Source organism: Hyperolius riggenbachi, chromosome 7, assembly GCF_040937935.1.
Source record: "Hyperolius riggenbachi isolate aHypRig1 chromosome 7, aHypRig1.pri, whole genome shotgun sequence".
In the NCBI taxonomy this organism is placed as follows: Eukaryota; Metazoa; Chordata; class Amphibia; order Anura; family Hyperoliidae; genus Hyperolius; species Hyperolius riggenbachi.
In genome coordinates this window covers 117,981,543-118,004,980 of record NC_090652.1, presented here as the reverse complement: position 1 = coordinate 118,004,980, position 23,438 = coordinate 117,981,543, and the positions used below count along the sequence as shown (strand labels likewise).

Below are 23,438 nucleotides of genomic sequence, written 5' to 3'. Positions count from 1 at the left end.
GGTCTGACACACACAATGCTGCCCTGCAGACGTCTGCCACACACAATGCTGCCCTGCAGACGTCTGCCACACACAATGCTGCTCTGCAGAGGTCTGCCACGCACAATGCTGCTCTGCAGAGGTCTGCCACACACAATGCTGCTCTGCAGAGGTCTGCCACGCACAATGCTGCTCTGCAGAGGTCTGCCACGCACAATGCTGCTCTGCAGAGGTCTGTCACGCACAATGCTGCTCTGCAGAGGTCTGCCACGCACAATGCTGCTCTGCAGAGGTCTGCCACGCACAATGCTGCTCTGCAGAGGTATGCCAAACACAATGCTGCCCTGCAGAGGCCTGCAACACACAATGCTGCCCTGCATTGGTCTGCCACACACAATGCTGCTCTGCAGAGGTCTGCAACACACAATGCTGCCCTGCAGAGGTCTGCCACACACAATGCTGCCCTACAGAGGTCTGCCACACACAATGCTGCCCTGCAGAGGTCTGCCACACACAATGCTGCCCTGCAGAGGTCTGCCACACACAATGCTGCCCTGCAGATTTCTGCCACACACAATGCTGCCCTGCAGAGGTCTGCCACACACAATACTGCCCTGCAGAGGTCTGCCAAACACAATGCTGCCCTGCAGAGGTCTGCCACACACAATGCTGCCCTGCAGAGGTCTGCCACGCACAATGCTGCCCTGCAAAAGTCTGCCACACACAATGCTGCCCTGCAGAGGTCTGCCACACACAATTCTGCCCTGCAGAGGTCTGCCACACACAATACTGCCCTGCAGAGGTCTGCCACGCACAATGCTGCCCTGCACAGGTCTGCCACACACAATGCTGCCCTGCAGAGGTCTGCCACACACAATGCTGCCCTGCAGAGGTCTGCCACACACAATACTGCCCCGCAGAGGTCTGCCACACACAATGCTGCCCCGCAGAGGTCTGCCACAAACAATGCTGCCCTGCAGAGGTCTGCCACACACAATGCTGCCCTGCAGAGGTCTGCCACACACAATACTGCCCTGCAGAGGTCTGCCACACACAATGCTGCTCCGCAGTGGTCTGCCACACACAATGCTGCCCCGCAGAGGTCTGCTACACACGATGCTGCCCCACAGAGGTCTGCCACACACAATGCTGCCCTGCAGAGGTCTGCCACACACAATGCTGCCCCGCAGAGGTCTGCCACGCACAATGCTGCCCCGCAGAGGTCTGCCACGCACAATGCTGCCCTGCAGAGGTCTGCCACACACAATGCTGCTCTTCAGAGGTCTGCCACACACAATGCTGTCCTGCAGAGGTCTGCCACACACAATGGTGCCCTGCAGTGGTCTGCCACACACAATGCTGCCCTGCAGAGGTCTGCCACACACAATGCTGCCCTGCAGAGGTCTGCCACACACAATGCTGCCCTGCAGAGGTCTGACACACACAATGCTGCCCTGCAGACGTCTGCCACACACAATGCTGCTCTGCAGAGGTCTGCCACACACAATGCTGCTCTGCAGAGGTCTGCCACACACAATGCTGCTCTGCAGAGGTCTGCCACGCACAATGCTGCTCTGCAGAGGTCTGCCACGCACAATGCTGCTCTGCAGAGGTCTGTCACGCACAATGCTGCTCTGCAGAGGTCTGCCACGCACAATGCTGCCCTGCAGAGGTCTGCAACACACAATGCTGCCCTGCATTGGTCTGCCACACACAATGCTGCTCTGCAGAGTTCTGCAACACACAAGGTCTGCCACACACAATGCTGCCCTGCAGAGGTCTGCCACACACAATGCTGCCCTGCAGAGGTCTGACACACACAATGCTGCCCTGCAGTGGTCTGCCACACACAATGCTGCCCTGAAGAGGTCTGCCACACACAATGCTGCCCTGCAGAGGTCTGCCACACACAATGCTGCCCTGCAGAGGTCTGCCACACACAATGCTGCCCTGCAGCATGCCTGTCACACACCGTGCTGTCCTGCAGAGGTTTGCCACACACCGTGCTGCCCTGCAGAGGTCTGCTACACACAATGCTGCCCTGTAGAGGTCTGCCACACACAATGCTGCCCTGCAGAGGTCTGCCACACACAATGCTGCCCTGCAGATTTCTGCCACACACAATGCTGCCCTGCAGAGGTCTGCCAAACACAATGCTGCCCTGCAGAGGTCTGCCACACACAATGCTGCCCTGCATAGGCCTGCCACACACAATGCTGCCCTGCAGAGGTCTGGCACACACAATGCTGCCCTGCAGTGGTCTGCCACACACGATGCTGTCCTGCAGTGGTCTGCCACACACGATGCTGCCCTGCAGTGGTCTGTCACACACGATGCTGCCCTGCAGTGGTCTGCCACACACGATGCTGCCACACACGATGCTGCCCTGCAGTGGTCTGTCACACACGATGCTGCCCTGCAGAGGTCTGCCACACACGATGCTGCCCTGCAGAGGTCTACCACACACAGTGCTGCCCTGAAGTGGTCTGCCACACACAATGCTGCCCTGCAGAGGTCTGCCACACACAATGCTGCCCTGCAGAGGTCTGCCACACACAATGCTGCCCCGCAGAGGTCTGCCACACACAATGCTGCCCCGCATAGGCCTGCCACACACAATGCTACCCTGCAGAGGTCTGCCACACACAATTCTGCCCTGCAGTGGTCTTCCACACACGATGCTGTCCTGCAGTGGTCTGCCACACACAATGCTGCCCTGCAGTGGTCTGCCACACACGATGCTGCCCTGCAGTGGTCTGCCACACATGATGCTGCCACACACGATGCTGCCCTGCAGTGGTCTGTCACACACGATGCTGCCCTGCAGAGGTCTGCCACACACGATGCTGCCCTGCAGAGGTCTGCCACACACAATGCTGCCCTGCAGAGGTCTGCAACACACGATGCTGCCCTGCAGTGGTCTGCCACACACGATGCTGCCCTGCAGAGGTATACCACACACAATGCTGCCCTGCAGTGGTCTGCCACACACAATGCTGCCCTGCAGAGGTCTGCCACACACAATGCTGCCCTGCAGATTTCTGCCACACACAATGCTGCCCTGCAGAGGTCTGCCGCAGAAAATACTGCCCTGCAGAGGTCTGCCACACACGATGCTGCCCTGCAGAGGTCTACCACACACAGTGCTGCCCTGAAGTGGTCTGCCGCACACAATGCTGCCCTGCAGAGGTCTGCAACACACGATGCTGCCCTGCAGTGGTCTGCCACACACGATGCTGCCCTGCAGAGGTCTGCCACACACAATGCTGCCCCGCAGAGGTCTGCCACACACAATGCTGCCCCGCATAGGCCTGCCACACACAATGCTGCCCTGCAGAGGTCTGCCACACACAATTCTGCCCTGCAGTGGTCTTCCACACACGATGCTATCCTGCAGTGGTCTGCCACACACAATGCTGCCCTGCAGTGGTCTGCCACACACGATGCTGCCCTGCAGTGGTCTGCCACACATGATGCTGCCACACACGATGCTGCCCTGCAGTGGTCTGTCACACACGATGCTGCCCTGCAGAGGTCTGCCACACACGATGCTGCCCTGCAGAGGTCTGCCACACACAATGCTGCCCTGCAGTGGTCTGCCACACACGATGCTGCCCTGCAGAGGTATACCACACACAATGCTGCCCTGCAGTGGTCTGCCACACACAATGCTGCCCTGCAGAGGTCTGCCACACACAATGCTGCCCTGCAGATTTCTGCCACACACAATGCTGCCCTGCAGAGGTCTGCCGCAGAAAATACTGCCCTGCAGAGGTCTGCCACACACGATGCTGCCCTGCAGAGGTCTACCACACACAGTGCTGCCCTGAAGTGGTCTGCCGCACACAATGCTGCCCTGCAGAGGTCTGCAACACACGATGCTGCCCTGCAGTGGTCTGCCACACACGATGCTGCCCTGCAGAGGTCTACCACACACAGTGCTGCCCTGCAGAGATCTGCCACACACAGTGCTGCCCTGCAGAGGTCTGCCACACACCATGATAGCAAGAAGCTATATGGAGGGCAGAGGGAGAGAGGAGGGGAGGATGATAGCACATGGGACAGAGAGGCGAGAACACTTCCGGAGAAAAAGTGAGAAACACATGGAAACGTGTTAGGTTAAGGGCATACAGTATATTATGTAGGGAGGATGATTTTACATTGTAATGGGGCAGAAACTAAGACAGGTGTATTCAATCATGTCCCATTATTTTTAACAGTATGGTTGTGATTGTAGAAGGGGGAGCACAAATCTGTCAGATACACTCAAATCCCAGCCTTTGCAGCACATAGAGGGTAACTGCTTCCCACATCTAGCTGGAGGGAGACAGACACGGCAGGAGGAGAGGTGATGTGACTGCACAGCTCTGCACTTTTAGTTCAGGAGACACAGCATGCTTCTTCAGATATAGCATGTCACTGAGGCTGCACTGCTTGTCTCTAATCTGCTCCCGATCTGAATGTAAACAACTGTGTGACTGTGCATAGCTGAGCTCTATCATCTCTCCTGCTCTCTGTCCGTTCCTCCACCCATCTGCAATATGGCAAGGAGCTAGTTTTCCCTACTCTTTATAATATATAGTGGTGCTGCTGGCTACCTGCTGCTGCCGCTGCCTGGGGAAGAGCAACTGAGGAGGACTGAGGGTGAAATTGAATCAGCCTCTCTGACGGTGAAGTCCTCCTGAAGTCCTGGACCCACGTGGTGCACTGCTCTGAACGGAAGTGTGGGGGACAGGCTCTCTCCGCTGCTTCTCTCTCTGGCTCTCTCTTGGCTGGAGAGAGGCAGAAGCACCACAAAGAGCACTGCTGATTGGAGGACGGGAGGGAATAAGGAAATAGAAGCCTGGGGCTTCTTACAGAGCTGCCCGGCGTGCTGCCTGTAGCCGCGGTGCGCACATGCGCACACAAGATCGCGGCTGTTTACATTTTAGACGGACGCCTTCTTAGAAGTACGGACAAGTACGGACAGGGGAAATTCCCTGTCTGTAGTACGGACTGCCCATACTTTCACGGACAGTTGGCAACCCTGGTATAGACCCAAAAATGTTAGAATTGTGTCAGTGTCCCAATATTTATGGACCTGACTGTAAATTCCTAAATTTGTTGAATTAAATGCTTTAAAACGTCCGGCATGTGTACACGGCGATAAGGTAGTGCAAGGGTTAGGCCCGGTTCACACTGAGAGATTAAACGCAACGTTTAACACACCACAAACAACCGCAAAGAGTTTTAGCGATAATGTCAGGTAAGCAAATCATTGTTTTTACTAGTTGGCACATTAAAAATCTTAAAATAACAGTAATATAAAAAAAATTAAAAAGCTATATATTTGTAATAAAATAAATAGCCTAAGAATAATGTACGCATTAAAAACAAATCTTAAAGTAATGTTAATATATAAAACAATATATTAGAATAGAAATGTGAATGCTATAATTTATGCATTGTAATTCTGAAAACAAGGTTGATTAAAAAAGCTATATATTTGTAAGATAATAAGTTTTAAAACAATTTACGCATTGTATTCCTACATTTCTTTTTTTTTTTTTTAATGCTAAAATAAGTTTAACCGATAGTCAGAACAAATTTCTAAACAATATTTGTTACAAAACTTTTTTGAAAAGTACAAATTTTGATTACACGGTCCCAGCAACTGCTATTTAATGGGCGCCCTAATTTCTACTTTGGCGCCCCATAGACGATATTTAGCATTTTCCTGTTGCCCTGCCTGCACCTGTCTGCTACAGCTAAAGTGCACTGTGTGGACACACTGAACAGCAATATCAGAAGATGAAAACACAGCCTTTAGAAGGGCTCTTGGGGTTATGTAGATGGTGAATTGGTACTGTAGCAGCAAGAAACTCCACTGAGGACACAGAACACAGGCCTAACTAATGCTTTCCCTAACAACAGTACAGCTCTGTCCCTAGTCTCCTTCACATCAGCCACAGTCAGACTGTAAAATGGCTGCTGTACTGGCTTTTTGATAGGTGGGGGCCGATCAAGGTGGGAGGGATAGCTAATTGGCTGCCATGTGTCTGCTGACTTTGGGATGAGAGGTAAATTTTTGGCTCCATTATAATGTATTGGGGGCAAATCAAACATGCCATTAGCTTGTGAATAGATACGTACGCGAACATACGTTGTTCGTCGTGAACTGTTCATCGGGCAAAAAGTTTGGGCCATCTCTACTTCTAATTATTCAGACTTAATTCACCTTTAGCCCTTGGTTGTATCTTCTGTTTGTGAGTTCCTTGGTCTTTATTCCATACCTCTTAGACACGGTGATAACCCTTTAAAGAGGAACTGTAACGACAAAACGGCCCCTGGGGGGTACTCACCTCGGGTTGGGGAAGCCTCAGGATCCTAATGAGGCTTCCCACGCCGTCCTGCGTCCCTCAGGGGTCTCGCTGTAGCCCTCCGTACAGCCGTGACGCAATATTTACCTTCCTGGCTCCTGCGCAGGCGCTCTGATGCCTCTCAGCGCCGAAGTAGGCGGAAATACCCGATCACCGTCGGGTCTGCTCTACTGCGCAGGCGCAAGTTTCCGGCGCCTGCGCAGTAGAGCGGACCCGACGGAGATCGGGTATTTCCGTCTATTTCCGTGCCGAAAGTCGCCACAGCGCCCCCGCTGGAGCCAGCAAAGGTAAATATTGAACTGACAGTCGGCACAGTCGCCGGCTGTTCGGAGGGCTGCGGCGAGACCCCCGTGGGACGGAGGACGGCGTGGGAAGCCTCATTAGGATCCGGAGGCTTCCCCCACCCAAGGTGAGTACCCCTCAGGGGAGGTTTTTGTTGTTACAGAGTCTCTTTAATGTCACATATAGCTTAGAATCATGCGCTATGCTGAATATATCTTTTACAGAATTTGAAGGAAGCAAAATGGTGGTTCCCATCAAACAACATGCTTTGCATTTTTGTCTGACAAAGTAAGGCAAAGCTATAAAACATAAAGTTATTTTGGTATGTTGAGCCTGGCAAATAAGATAAATGATGAATGAAAGTTTAGGATTGCTGGGAGGATGTGTGACTCCCCCAACCATATATTTGTCAGTTTCTCTGAATCCCTAGTATAGAAGCTTTTATACATGGACAACTCATGATTATATGATACCTTCTCAAGGACACATAGGCCCTGGCCCAGGGTAACTGCTGCCCACAGGGGCTGTTGGGCATGGAAAAAGGGTACCTGCATATGGAGGAGCATTTTGAAAATGGGGAGCAACATGTGGGCACATGCACAAATGTGTTTCTCTGTAAACCATAGCAGGGCATCCTGAGACAAGAAAATGACTTTGCCCTGTAGTTACACATCTCTGATTGCTACATCGGTTTTACATTAACTATGGGATCATTATATTTGGTAATTGTTATGTCACTGTAAACTAAATGATGAGTGACTTTATAAATTAGATTTGATGTATGATCTGCACTCCACCTAAGGGGAGTATACATACTGTTAACTCCATACCATACTAAGAAATCTACATCAGACTATTCCATGCCATACTAAGAAATCTACATCAGAATATGCCATACCGTACTAAGAAATCTGCATCAGAATACTCCATACCATACTAAGAAATCTACATCAGAAAACGCCATATCATACTAAGAAATCTATATCAGAATACACCATACCATACTAAGAAATATAAATTAATTTATTCTATCTAAGGATACTAAGAAATCTACAGACCCGTTTCCAGGTGAGACTCTATTAATGTTGCTTCCTAAATTTGATGCTTACTCATTCTGCTATTCAGTATAATGTGGTCTTTCTGCCACACTACAGACATTGCTTATTATTCAAACAAAATCTATAGTAAGGTAAAACAAAATCAAGTGCTTATTGCTTCACAGGACACCATCTAGTCATTTGATGGCAAGAAAACCACAAAATATTTATAAGACTATCTTGAAAATACCCAGGGGATTACTACTGAACAGTGGTGCTCAAATACCCCTTTTCAAAATTCGAGTTAGGTCGAATTCGAATAGTAAATTATTCGAGGTCAGTCGAATATTCGAGTCGAATAATTTTTACTATTCGATTCGACCTCGGAATTCGAGCTCACTATTCGAGTCGGTATTCGAGCTCATTATTCGAGCTGACTATTCGAAATGGCCTTAAATAGCTTCCAACACTTGTTTTGAGGGTGAATGATGCAAGAAACCTCTTTTTTTCCAAGTAACAACAGCAAGTGATTATGTGGGGATGTTCCTTTAAAAAAAAAAAGTTGAAAAGAGAAGTTGTGTCCAGAAATTTGTTCAGTACTGTATATACTTCTTCTTCTTCTTCTTTATCTTCTATATCTTCTTCTTCTTCTTCTTCTATATCTTCTTCTTCTATATCTTCTTCTTCTATATCTTCTTCTATATCTTCTTCTTCTTTTATATTGTCTTCTTCTTCTTCTTCATCTTCTTCATCTTCTTCATCATCATCTTCTTCTTCTTCATCTTCTTCTTCATCTTCTTCATCTTCTTCTTCATCTTCTTCATCTTCTTCTTCTTCATCTTCTTCATCTTCATCTTCTTCATCTTCTTCTTCTTCTTCATCTTCTTCTTCTTCATCTTCTTCATCTTCTTCATCTTCTTCTTCATCTTCTTCATCTTCTTCATCTTCTTCTTCTTCATCTTCTTCATCTTCTTCATCTTCTTCTTCATCTTCTTCATCTTCTTCATCTTCTTCTTCATCTTCTTCATCTTCTTCTTCATCTTCATCTTCTTCTTCATCTTCATCTTCTTCTTCTTCTTCATCATCTTCTTCTTCTTCATCTTCTTCATCTTCTTCATCTTCATCTTCTTCATCTTCTTCATCTTCTTCTTCTTCATCATCTTCATCTTCTTCTTCTTCATCTTCTTCTTCTTCATCTTCTTCTTCTTCATCTTCTTCATCTTCTTCATCTTCATCTTCTTCATCTTCTTCATCTTCTTCTTCATCTTCATCTTCTTCTCCTTCTTCTTCTTCTTCTTCTTCTTCATCTTCTTCTTCTTCATCTTCTTCATCTTCTTCATCTTCTTCTATATCGTCTTCTTCTTCACTTATTTCTCTTTTCAAATTTTTTTTTTTAAAGAAATGCAGCTATTTTTGAGCGTAACAAATAGCTGGTGGCGCACGCATGTTGGAAGCGCCATTGTATGTGCTCCCTGGCAGTGGAAACACACAGACAGCATGAGGTAAATTCAGCAGCAGGAGGAGGAGGATGAGTGTGTGGCAGCAGGCAGTTAATGAGGCAGGCAGCGTGACATAATAGCCCTGGTACCTAGCGGTGATACCAGGGCTGTAAATAAACACAGCAGGCAGGAGGTCCCAGACAGCGGTCGTGCAGCCCACATTGTGTCCAATACACAACTGGGACAACACAGTTTTCAACCCGGGCACCTCAGAAAAATTAAACCTTTTTATTTTTTTGGTTTTTTTTGCTTTGTTTTTACAACAAATTACACAGATATAGCTATTTTTTGACGTAATAGCTGGTGGCAGAGTGGCAGCAGAAGGTAAATCTGTGTACCCTGGCAGTGGGAAACACAGACAGACAGCAGCAGCAGCAGGAGGAATGGAGGAGTAGTGTGAGTGTGGCAGCAGGTAGGCAGCGTGACATAATAGCCCTGGTACCTAGCGGTGATACCAGGCCGTAAATGAACACAACAGGAGGTCCCAGACAGCGGTCGTGCAGCCCACATCGTGTCCAATACACAACTGGGACAACACAGTTTTCAACCCGGGCACCTCAGAAAAATTAAACCTTTTTTTTTGTAATGGTTTTGTAGTTTTGGTTTTACAACCAATTACACAGATATAGCTATTTTTTGACGTAATAGCTGGTGGCAGAGTGGCAGCAGAAGGTAAATCTGTGTACCCTGGCGTTGGGAAACACAGACAGACAGACAGCAGCAGCAGCAGGAGGAATGGAGGAGTAATTATGTGTGCAGCTATTGTTTGACGTAATAGCTGGTGGCAGACTGGCAGCAGAAGGTAATTCTGTGTACCCTGGCAGTGGGAAACACAGACAGACAGCAGCAGCAGGAGGAATGGAGGAGTAGTGTGAGTGTGGCAGCAGGCAGGCAGCGTGACATAATAGCCCTGGTACCTAGCGGTGATACCAGGCCGTAAATGAACACAACAGGAGGTCCCAGACAGCGGTCGTGCAGCCCACATCGTGTCCAATACACAACTGGGACAACACAGTTTTCAACCCGGGCACCTCAGAAAAATTAAACCTTTTTTTTTTTTTAATGGTTTTTTGGTTTTGTTTGTAAAACAAATTACACAGATATATAGCTATTGTTTGACGTAATAGCTGGTGGCAGAGTGGCAGCAGAAGGTAAATCTGTGTACCCTGGCAGTGGGAAACACAGACAGACAGCAGAAGGGCAGTACACAGCAGCCCACTGTAGGTGTAAAATGTGTGGCTGCAGGCGACGTAATAGTCAAAGTGAACCAGGCTGGCTTAGTGAGCAGGAGCCAGGAGGTGGTAAAGGGTGGTAAGGCACATTAACGATGGTTCTTAGCCAGTTCATGTCCCCCTCTCGCCGACAACAGGGGCCAGGAACTCGCCTTCCACCCACGCCTGGATCATCTTGAGAAACGTCAGTCTGTCCACAGACTTGTGAGACAGACGTGAGCGTTTCTCGGTGACCACACCACCAGCTGCACTGAAGCAGCGCTCGGACAGCACGCTGGAAGGGGGGCAGGACAGCACTTCCAGGGCGTACTGCGCCAGCTCGCTCCAGATCTCCAGGCACTTGACCCAATACTCCATGGGATCAACAGGGGCATCGCTGTCAAGCCTGCTGTAGGACCCCATGTAGTCAGCCACCATGCGGGTCAGGCGCTGGCTGTGACCGGTGGAGGATGCTGCTGCATGCACCTCCTCTCTAGTCACTGCTGCCGGAGCCTCTACAGTCCTGTAGAGCTCGTGGCTGAGAGACAGCAGGTCTGTGGGGCGCTTGCTGCTGGATGCAGGCACCTGCTGCTGCCTCTGTGCTGGCTGCTGGACAGTGGGGGTGGAAGGCTGGGGGAAGGCTTCCTCCAAGCGCTCAACAAGGGCCTGCTGCAAGCTCCTTATTTGTTGCGCTGGGTCTCCTCCTGCAGGCGGCAGGAACTGGCTCAACTTCCCCTTGAGGAGTGGGTCCAACATCATGCTGATCCAGATGTCCTCCCTCTGCTTCATCTGGATCACCCTGGGGTCTCTGCGCAGGCACGTCAGCATGTGCGCTGCCATTGGGAAGAGGCGGGCCACGTCTGCTGGCACATCGACGGCAGTGCTGCTGTCCTCATCCTCCTCCTCTGCCTCGTCAGCCTCATCCTCTCTCCACCCCCGCACCAACTCAGCTGCACTGTGCTGCTCCCCCTCATCAGCAGCAAGGTCAGGGACCTCCACCAAGTCCTCCTCCTCCTCCCCCTCAGAGGTGGACTGTGCAGCTGCTTGCCGCTCCTGCTGGTCCAAGGCTGCCGCTCCCTGTTCCAGCAAAGCATCGAGGGCCCTGTTCAGCAGACAAACCAGGGGCACCCACTCGCAGACCATAGCATGGTCCCTGCTCACCATGTTAGTGGCCTGCAGAAAGGGAGCCAGCACTAAGCACACCTGCTGCATGTGCCTCCAGTCATCATCGGGGACGCTGGTCTTGTCCCTTCTCTGAGCGGCGGAAACAGTGGCCAGGGCAAGGTACTGGTTGACAGCGTGCTTCTGTTCAACCAGACGCTCCAACATCGCCAGGGTGGAGTTCCAGCGAGTCGGAACGTCAAGGATCAGCCGATGGCGTGGCAGATCCAGCTCCTTTTGCACGTCTTCCAGGCTCGCACAGGCTGCAGCCGAGCGCCGGAAGTGACGCACAACGTTCCTTGCCGTTTCCAGCAGTTCGCCCATCCCCTGGTAGGTGCGCAAGAACTTCTGCACCACCAGGTTCAGCACGTGGGCAAGACAGGGGATGTGGGTCAGGTTTCCCCTGTCTATTGCGGCAACCAGATTGGCCCCATTGTCGGCCACCACCTCTCCGACTCTGAGGCCTCTGGGGGTCAGCCAAATCCTCTCCTGCTCCTGGAGTTTGGCCAACACATGGTTTGCCGTCAGCTTGGTCTTCCCAAGGCTGACCAAGTGCAGCAGCGCTTGGCAGTGGCGGGCCTTCACGCTGCTGCTGAGGCGGGGGGTTTGGCCAGGTGTGCCGGAGGATGGCAGAGGATCGGAGGAACCTGCTGCAGTTCCCCTGACCCTGCGGGGTGGCACCACCCACTGTGTTGCTGCTGCTGCTGTGCCCGCTGCTGCTCTCCCATCCTCACCCCCTTCCACCAAGCTGACCCAGTGGACAGTGAAGGACAGGTAGCGGCCTGTCCCGAAGCGGCTGCTCCAGGAGTCCATGGTGACGTGGACCCTTTCACCAACCGCGTGCTCCAGCCCTCGCTCCACATTGGCCATCACAAAGCGGTGCAGTGCAGGAATGGCCTTGCGGGAGAAAAAGTGTCTGCTGGGTAGCTGCCAGTCTGGGGCTGCGCAAGCAAGCAGCGCACGAATGTCGCTCCCCTCCTGCACGAGCGTGTACGGCAGGAGTTGGGAGCACATGGCCCGTGCCAGCAAGCCGTTCAGCTGCCGCACGCGACGGCTGCTGGGAGGCAGAGCCCTAACCACCCCCTGGAAGGACTCGCTCAAAAGGCTCTGGCGTGGCCTTTTGCTGGCACTGGAATCAGCAGACACAGCGGAGGAGGCCACTGAGGACTGGCTGCCAGAACAGGCCTCAGTGTCGGCGGCAGGAGTTGCAGAGGGGGGAGGAGCAGTGCGTTTCCGCACTCCTGCTGGTGCTGCTGGAGGAGCAGGAGGGCGGGTGGCTGCTGTTGCTGCTGCTGCTGAAGGCTGTGCAGTGATGGGTGTGGTGCCACTGCCAGCACCAGATGCCTTCAGCCTCTGGAACTCCTCATGCTGGTGGAAATGTTTCGCAGCAAGGTGGTTGATGAGCGAGCTGGTGCTGAACTTTAAGGGGTCTGCACCTCTGCTCAACTTCCGCTGACAGTGGTTACAAGTGGCGTACTTGCTGTACACAGTGGGCATGGTGAAATATCGCCAGATTGGTGACAGAAACATCCCCCTACGGCATGGAAGCGCTGCTGCCTGTCTCCCTGTGGTGGTTGGGGGGGGGCTTGGGTGCGGCTGGTGGTGGTACTGGCAGATGCTGCTGCTGCTGAGCCTGAGACACCAGCAGGCTGTGGGACCTGCCTACTGCTGCCAATGCTTGCAATGATGCGCCTCCTTGCAAGGCCCACAAGAGCATCCTCCTCCTCCTCCTCAGAGCTGCTGAGGACGACATCCCCTGGAGGTGGTGGCACCCAGTCTCTGTCTGTCACCGGGTCATCATCATCCTCCCCCTCCTGAAACATGTCCTGCTGGGATGATGACCCCCCAAACTCCTCTCCTGATGCATGGATGGGCTGCTTGACTGTCGCCACAGTCTTGCTGTCCAATCCCTCATCCCCCAAAGTGCCCATCAGCATCTCCTCCTCAAAATCGCCAACAACAGCAGACAATACCCTGATGGTGCCTGGGTTAAAAATACTGCTGAGTGACAGGTCGCCAACTTGTGACGGTGAACTGGCCTCCTCCCCAGACCCTGCTGGGCGGCTGCTGCGAACAGGGGTGGTGGTGGTGGTGGTGGTGAGGGTGGAGGCCTCGGATGCAGAGCTTATGGCGGGCTGCTCATCCTCCGTCATGAGTTGCACCACAGTGTCTGCATGCTTTTCCTCAATGGGACGTTTCCGACCCGGCTGGAGGAAAATCGGAGCAGGTGCTACACGCTGCTGCTGCTGTGTCTCTGCAGCGTGAGTTGCAGATGCTCCTGCTGGGCGGCGCCCAAGGCGTCCACGGCCAGTGGCTATGGGAGGAATGTTAGCCACTGACGCTGCTGCTGCTGCTGCGGAACTGTGCATGGTGGCGCGGCCGCGGCCTGCCACAATGCTGCTCCCTCTCCTCCTGATTCCCTTGCTGCCCTTCCCCTTGCCCAAACCGCGCTGGCTGCCACTTCCAGACATCTTCGATGTTTTGGGCGTATAGACAAAAGTTTTTTAAAAGGGCGGGTGAAAAGTGGGGTACTTTAATGGAGTGGGTTGGTGGGTGAGGTGACTGAGTGAGTGTCCCTAGTACAGTAAGTAAGTAGTAACAGTCAGGAAGTACAACTAGCAGTTACAATAATCAGTAGTAATCACAAGTAAATTTAGTGTGTGTACACTACAGACAGTGAGTGCACGCACGCGCAAACACACGCAGGAGCTAGCCTATGAACAGTGACTGAGTGAGTGTCCCTAGTACAGTAAGTAAGTAAGTAGTAACAGTCAGTAAGTACAACTAACTAATTACAATAATCAATCAGTTATCAGAAGGAAATAGAGTGTGTGTAGTGTGTGTACACAGACAGTGAGTGCACACACGCAGGAGCTAGTAGCCTATGAACAGTGACTGAGTGTCCTAGACTCCTAGTACAGTAAGAGTAAGTAGTAACAGTAAGTACAAACAACTAACTAATTACAATAATCAATCAGTTATCAGAAGGAAATAGAGTGTGTGTAGTGTGTGTACACAGACAGTGAGTGCACACACGCAGGAGATAGTAGACTATGAACAGTGACTGAGTGTCCTAGACTCCTAGTACAGTAAGAGTAAGTAGTAACAGTAAGTACAACTAACTAATTACAATAAGCAATCAGTTATCAGAAGGAAATAGAGTGTGTGTAGTGTGTGTACACAGACAGTGAGTGCACACACGCAGGAGCTAGTAGCCTATGAACAGTGACTGAGTGTCCTAGACTCCTAGTACAGTAAGAGTAAGTAGTAACAGTAAGTACAAACAACTAACTAATTACAATAATCAATCAGTTATCAGAAGGAAATAGAGTGTGTGTAGTGTGTACACAGACAGTGAGTGCACACACGCAGGAGCTAGTAGCCTATGAACAGTGACTGAGTGTCCTAGACTCCTAGTACAGTAAGTAGTAACAGTAAGTACAACTAACTAATTACAATAATCAATTACAATAATCAATCAGTTATCAGAAGGAAATAGAGTGTGTGTAGTGTGTACACAGAAAGTGAGTGCACACACGCAGGAGCTAGTAGCCTATGAACAGTGACTGAGTGTCCTAGACTCCTAGTACAGTAAGAGTAAGTAGTAACAGTAAGTACAAACAACTAACTAATTACAATAATCAATCAGTTATCAGAAGGAAATAGAGTGTGTGTAGTGTGTGTACACAGACAGTGAGTGCACACACGCAGGAGCTAGTAGACTATGAACAGTGACTGAGTGTCCTAGACTCCTAGTACAGTAAGAGTAAGTAGTAACAGTAAGTACAACTAACTAATTACAATAAGCAATCAGTTATCAGAAGGAAATAGAGTGTGTGTAGTGTGTGTACACAGACAGTGAGTGCACACACGCAGGAGCTAGTAGCCTATGAACAGTGACTGAGTGTCCTAGACTCCTAGTACAGTAAGAGTAAGTAGTAACAGTAAGTACAAACAACTAACTAATTACAATAATCAATCAGTTATCAGAAGGAAATAGAGTGTGTGTAGTGTGTACACAGACAGTGAGTGCACACACGCAGGAGCTAGTAGCCTATGAACAGTGACTGAGTGTCCTAGACTCCTAGTACAGTAAGTAGTAACAGTAAGTACAACTAACTAATTACAATAATCAATTACAATAATCAATCAGTTATCAGAAGGAAATAGAGTGTGTGTAGTGTGTACACAGAAAGTGAGTGCACACACGCAGGAGCTAGTAGCCTATGAACAGTGACTGAGTGTCCTAGACTCCTAGTACAGTAAGAGTAAGTAGTAACAGTAAGTACAAACAACTAACTAATTACAATAATCAATCAGTTATCAGAAGGAAATAGAGTGTGTGTAGTGTGTGTACACAGACAGTGAGTGCACACACGCAGGAGTTAGTAGACTATGAACAGTGACTGAGTGTCCTAGACTCCTAGTACAGTAAGAGTAAGTAGTAACAGTAAGTACAACTAACTAATTACAATAAGCAATCAGTTATCAGAAGGAAATAGAGTGTGTGTAGTGTGTGTACACAGACAGTGAGTGCACACACGCAGGAGCTAGTGGCCTATGAACAGTGACTGAGTGTCCTAGACTCCTAGTACAGTAAGAGTAAGTAGTAACAGTAAGTACAAACAACTAACTAATTACAATAATCAATCAGTTATCAGAAGGAAATAGAGTGTGTGTAGTGTGTACACAGACAGTGAGTGCACACACGCAGGAGCTAGTAGCCTATGAACAGTGACTGAGTGTCCTAGACTCCTAGTACAGTAAGTAGTAACAGTAAGTACAACTAACTAATTACAATAATCAATCAGTTATCAGAAGGAAATAGAGTGTGTGTAGTGTGTACACAGACAGTGAGTGCACACACGCAGGAGCTAGTAGCCTATGAACAGTGACTGAGTGTCCTAGACTCCTAGTACAGTAAGTAGTAACAGTAAGTACAACTAACTAATTACAATAATCAATTACAATAATCAATCAGTTATCAGAAGGAAATAGAGTGTGTGTAGTGTGTACACAGAAAGTGAGTGCACACACGCAGGAGCAGCTAGTAGCCTATGAACAGTGACAGTGAGTGTCCTAGTACAGTTACAGTATATAACTACAATACTAATACAATCAGTAGTAAAGGACAGCAGAAATACTGGTATAGAATAGAGAGAAATAAACAGAGGACAGGAGGACAGCTGCCCACACAGGCAAGGCCCTGAGGCCTAAAGCTGTAAGCCTGCAGCAGCTGGCCTGTCTCTGTGTAACACAAAAGCTACTAACTAAAATACAATGTCTAACTAACTAACAACAATATAGGTGTGTATAGGAGGTGTATGTGAGCAAAAACGCTAGGTAAATGACCACAATAGAGCTCTTGCTAAGCCAAAGCACAAAGGAGCAACTCTCTCTCTGTACAAGTCTCAGGCAAGCACGGAGAAACCTAACATGGCGGCCGCTATTTATAGGGTAGGGGCTGGCCAGGGTCCCCCTCTGTGATTGGCTGCCGTCAGAGGGCCTGGGAGCCCTCTGATTGGCTCTAAGGACATCAATCTGGGCTATGACGCTATTCGAGCTCGGTACCGAGCTCGAATAGCGCTGTTTTGCTCAAATAGCTCGAATAGTGAATGGGCTATTCGAGTGTACTCGAATAGCCCATTCGAATAGCTACAGCTATTCGGAGCTCGAATACCGAGCTCGAATAGCTGGAAAAGAGCTCGAATATTCGAGCTACTCGAATATTCGAGCTCTGCTGAGCACCACTGCTACTGAATCATCAAATATGAAATCAGCTACTTGCAGCATAGGCCAGGGGTGTCCAACTTAATAACATAAGAGGCTAAAATCTAAAACACAGACTAAGGTGCATACACACATACTATTTTGACCACATTGGCAATCAAAATTGGATGTTTGTACCAGGCTTTAGTTGTTGGCCAAATGGTTTGATTTAATTAACATATATTAAACAGTCTCAAGCTGAGTAGGATATACCATTGCATAAATATGTTAACATTGAGCACATATAGTATTTAAAGGGCAACTGAAGTGAGACTATGGAGGCTGCCATATTTAGTTTCTTTTAAACAATACCAATTGCCCGGCAGGTCTGCTGATCCTCTGCCTTAAATGATTTTAGCAATAAACCAAACAAGCATATGCAAATCAGGTATTTCTGACATTATTGTCAGATTTGACAAGATTAGCTGCATGCTTGTCTCTGGTGTTATTCAGGCATTATTGTGCTAAAGAGATTAGCAGCACTGCCAGGAAACTGGTGTTGTTAAAAAGGAAATAAATATGGCAGCCGTCATATACCTCTCTCTTTACAGTTGTTCTTTACAGTACTATGCAGACGACGGAGAAACATTGAAAACTAAGAAATAGAGAATACAAATAAATAAAATATACAGTATTTCTTACTGAATATTATATATTTCTTCACCTTCTTTTGTGCTTCAAGTATTGTGTTTTGTTTTTTTTGTTAATGCAACCATGATGTGATCCAATATCCCAACTCAAAGAGCGCAGTGATGTAGCCAATCATCATTGGTTGGGAATAATATGACTTAAAGGGGAAATGAAGAGAGAGGTATATGGAGGCTGCCATGTTTATTTCCTTTTAAGCAATACCAGTTGCCTGGCAGCCCTGCTGATCCTCTGCCTCTAATACCATTAGCCATAGCCCCTGAACAAGCATGCAGCAGATAAGGCGTTTCAGACTTTAAAGTCAGATCTGACAAGACTAGCTGCATGCTTGTTTCTGGTGTTATTCAGATACTACTGCAGAGAAATAGACCAGCAGGGCTGCCAGGCAACTGGTATTGATTAAAAGGAAATAAATATGTCAGCCTCCGTATACTTCTTACTTCAGTTCTCCTTTAACTGAGAGTTTCACAGGAAGAAGTAAAAAAAAAAAAAATACTGATATAATCTCAATCTTTTCCTCTTTATTGTACAGAATGTCTATGGCCATTTTTTTCAATCAACACAACATCGATAATGCATTGAAAAGCGTAAAAAGTAAGTTACCACCAAACTGTTAAGTCAGATCCAGATTAAGTGTGAATACAAAGTGCAATGCACACCAACTGATTGACTGATACACACTTTTTATACAGCTTGCAATGCAAGATTAAGAACCTTACAAATCTATCAGTTTATCAAACGGATCGCATGCTTCTCCATGAATTATCCTAAGCAGGGCCATCCCTACCCAAGAGCAACACGTATAAATAGCATATAAAGCCTTTTTAGATTTGATAAATACTTTTGAGATTAAGTATTCCACACTTCTTTGTGGATATGAAATAAATCCTTTATTGGTCATCCGCAGGCGCGTCATTAGGGATATATGTTTGGGGTGCCCCTTACGTCTCCTCTGGGGTGCCCAGCCCGATTTATTTAACCTCCCTGGTTAGATGGTAACAAAAGCATTACCAGAAATTGGAACATAAATAACATAGAAAACCCCTATACGGAAGGGAAATAATTTGTAAATAGTTACCATGATAGTCGATTGTACTCAATTTTATTATCTATCGTTATCAGGCAACATAGATTTTTTTTACCAAGGGAGGAGGTCCCATACCCATAGGTTTAAGACAGTGGAATCAACTCTTTGAGTGGTTTCATCCTCCATATTGATAGCTTTCTAACACTTTTGTTCTGCAACAGCACTGTCAAAGTAATTAACTTTACCATGTAGTCAACCTGCTACACAAACTTGCTATCTTCGCAGCTCCCACTTGCCTTATTGCTGAATAGTGCTGTTTATCTCTCTACTGTTGCAAAGCCAAAAAAATACAGCTTATTTGTTAATGACAAGGTGACTGCTGTGCATCCTACTCATTCTGCCAGCTAGCAATGCAGTCCGCACTCTATGTTAGGGCAATGCAGTCCGCACTCCATGTTAGGGCCCATCACCTCCTTCCCCTACTGCTGCCTTTCAGTACTCCATTGTTGCAACTTGTATTAACATTTCTGGGTGGTGTTGCTGATGCTTTGCACCCAGCACACACTGTCAGCTATCAATGCAGTCTATATGCTCTGTCTCAGAGCCCTCCGCCTCCTCTTGTTGCTGTCACCATCTGTCAATATCAGTACTCTATTGATGCTGATTATATGTACACTTCTGGGTGGCTTTGCTGATGCAGTCCACCAAGCTCATGCTGACAGCTAGTAATGTGGTCCACATTAGACCCACTATGTGCTCCTGCTACTCCTGCTGCAGTTGCCTTTCAGCCCTCCATTCACACAACTTGTATTATACACTTTCAGATGGCCTTAACAGTGCACCACACCCAGCTCTCCATTCCAGTCACCAATGCGGTCTTCCTGGTGATAGCTGACCAGAGGCCACCTACTGCTACTGCTCTTGCAGACCCATGCTCTGTCTTTGGTCCTCCATCCTTGGGCCTAATGTCGCCACACTAATTTTACATACCTTTATAGGTTCATTCAGTCCAGATGTCATGCAGTTTATGATGCCAGCAAGAAATGCTGTCTCCTGCTGTTTTGATGGTAGTGACTGCTGTTAGTGGCCTGCGTTGACACATAGGACCAATGTTTCTCAATCTCAGGTTCCCCTTTTTATGGCCTAATGTTTCCATTGCCTTTTATACGCTGTCCATCAAACTTTTGATTTGACTACTGTCACTTATCTGTGATCTTCTGAAAAGTTATTTTGGAATGTTCCCTTGTTGCCACAGTTCTACACATACCTAGCACATTTGGTGGTTCTATAGGAGATTTGCTATTAACTTTTAAAGTTATCCCATTGACTTAAATGAAATTCATAAATTAGCTTTGACAAAAATTTGTGGAACCACTTAAAGCTCAAGGAAATTTTTGCGACATTGCCAGAAATATTCTTGCTCATCCCTAGTTAGGTATTACCACCAGCTTGGGGACAATGTGATGGGGACACAATAATCTTTTCAAATTACTTTTCTTTTTTCACCTCCCATATTTTATTCTGGTTGAGATTTATCAATGGGATGGCTCACCAAAGGAATTTTGTGGTGATACTGAATGGGAATCAAATTGGGTCTTATTTTAGATCTAAAATACAGTCCCAAAATAAACATTTCTGAATATTACAATTACAAAGACACTGGAAAATACACTGTAAACTGAAAGTTACAGAAGGTCAACAGCCTTTGCAGGACCACCCAAAGTTTGAGGACCAAAGACAGAGTATGGGTCAGTGAAAACAGTAGCAGTGGCCTCTGGTCAGCAATCAGCAGGGACCCATTCTTGCACAAGGCTAGCAAAGCCGGATTTGTTCTTTTTACCGCCCAAGGCCCACAATTACTAGCCGCCCCCTGACCAATAACACTCGCCTGGGACACCCCCCCCCCCAACTTACACCTGTGTGTGTGTGTGTGTGTGTGTATATATATATATATATATATATATATATATATATATATATATATATATATATATATAAATATATATATATATAAATATATATATATATATATATATATATATATATATGTATACTGTGGAATGCAAAAGTTTGGGCAGTTTGTTAACTGTCATGATTTTCCTGTATAAATCGACGGTTGTTACAATAAAAATGGCATTTAAATATATCATATAGGAGACACACAAAGTGATATTTGAGAAGTGAAATGACGTTTATTGGATTTACAGAAAGTGCGCAATAATTGTTTAAATAAAATTAAGCAGGTGCATAAATTTGCACTGTTGTCACTTTATTGATTCCAAAACCTTTAGAACTAATTATTGGAACTCAAATTGGCTTGATAAGTGTTATAAGTTAAGTATTATGTAAGCCTCAATGATTTGGACTGCGTTAATTGAAAGATTGCAGAGAGTACAGTCTTCCCGACCTCAGGTACACATTTTGCCTCAGGACATAAGGGGGGAAGAGATCCAATCAGGACAGTTGGAGACATATTTTGTCATTGAGAGGCTAAAAGATCCTGTACAACTGAGATTGGACAAGGAGAGGATTATCGATTTTTCTGGAGAAGGATCTTTTGCATTGAAGCATCGAGATGTCTTGGGAAACAAATGGAAAGGGTGCAATGCTTCTTTATGCACCGCTACTTCCTTAGTTCCCACCGAGGGAGAAACCCAGGTAGGTTTTCCAGTAGTATGCCTGGGTACCCCTGTTTCCTCAACACATGTCTTACACCATGACCTGAGATGTCAACATTTTTTGGTGCTAGACGGGGAGGTGAAACAAGTAGAGTTGTCATCATGCTGGCAATTCTCACAGAGGGGCCTGTGTTTGCCGGGGCAAGTCAAATTTAGTGAAGAAGCCTGCTGGCTCAATAACACAGATTAAGAGGCTACCATTCAAAAGATCCGCCCTGAAGCCAAACCGATAGTTCCGGTGGCTGAAGGAAAGGTTTGTTTTTTAAACATAATGTCTAATGACACATTCAATGTACAGTGGTGTAAAAAACTATTTGCCCCCTTCCTGATTTCTTATTCTTTTGCATGTTTGTCACATTTAAATGTTCCTGCTCATCAAAAACCGTTAACTATTAGTCAAAGATAACATAATTGAACACAAAATGCAGTTTTAAATAATGGTTCTTATTATTTAGTGAGAAAAAAAACCTCCAAATCTACATGGCCCTGTGTGAAAAAGTGATTGCCCCTCTTGTTAAAAAATAACTTAACTGTGGTTTATCACACCTGAGTTCAATTTCTGTAGTCACCCCCAGGCCTGATTACTGCCACACCTGTTTCAATCAAGAAATCACTTAAATAGGAGTTATCTGACACAGAGAAGTAGACCAAAAGCTAGACACCATGCCAAGATCCAAAGAAATTCAGGAACAAATGAAAACAAAAGTACTGTAATTGAGATCTAGCAGTCTGGTAAAGGTTATAAAGCCATTTCTAAAGCTTTGGGACTCCAGTGAACCACAGTGAGAGCCATTATCCACAAATGGCAAAAACATGGAACAGTGATGAACCTTCCCAGGAGTGGCCGGCCGACCAAAATTACTCCAAGAGCGCAGAGAAAACTCATCCGAGAGGCCACAAAAGACCCCAGGACAACATCTAAAGAACTGCAGGCCTCACTTGCCTCAATTGAGGTCAGTGTTCACGACTCCACCATAAGAAAGAGACTGGGCAAAAACGGCCTGCATGGCAGATATCCAAGGCGCAAACCACTTTTAAGAAAAAAGAACATTAAGGCTCGTCTCAATTTTGCTAAAAAAAACCCATCTCCATGATTGCAAAGACTTTTGGCAAAATACCTTGTGGACCGACGAGACAAAAGTTGAACTTTTTGGAAGGTACGTGTCCCGTTACATCTGGCGTAGAAGTAACACAGCATTTCAGCAAAAGAACATCATACCAACAGTAAAATATGGTGGTGGTAGTGTGATGGTCTGGGGTTGTTTTGCTGCTTCAGGACCTGGAAGACTTGCTGTGATAGATGGAACCATAAATTCTACTGTCTACCAAAAAATCCTGAAGGAGAATGTCTGGCCACCTGTTCATCAACTCAAGCTGAAGCGATTTTGGGTGCTGCAGCAGGACAATGACCCAAAACACACCAGCAAATCCACCTCTGAATGGCTTAAGAAAAACAAAATGAAGACTTTGGAGTGGCCTAATCAAAGTCCTGACCTGAATCCTATTGAGATGGTGTGGCATGCCCTCAAAAAGGCGGTTCATGCTAGAAAACCCTCAAATAAAGCTGAATTACAACAATTCTGTAAAGATGAGTGGGCCAAAATTCCTCCAGAGCGCTGTAAAAGACTTGTTGCAAGTTATCGCAAATGCTTGATTGCAGTTATTGCTGCTAAGGGTGGCCCAAACAGTTATTAGGTTCAGGGGGCAATTTCTTTTTCACACAGGGCCATGTAGGTTTTGAGTTTTTTTTCTCACTAAATAATAAAAACCATCATTTAAAACTGCATT

The 23,438-nt window shown here is 47.2% G+C and overlaps 1 protein-coding gene across 1 annotated transcript in view; it reads left to right on the top strand.

Moving 5' to 3' along the window:
• Positions 1-23,438, top strand: part of LOC137526102 (parvalbumin beta-like) — a 235,394-nt gene that overhangs the window by 153,184 nt on the left and 58,772 nt on the right. The window contains exon 3 of the mRNA XM_068247318.1: positions 18,478-18,539. Coding sequence (XP_068103419.1) covers positions 18,478-18,539 — 62 coding nt within the window. The remainder of the gene's footprint in view (positions 1-18,477; positions 18,540-23,438) is intronic.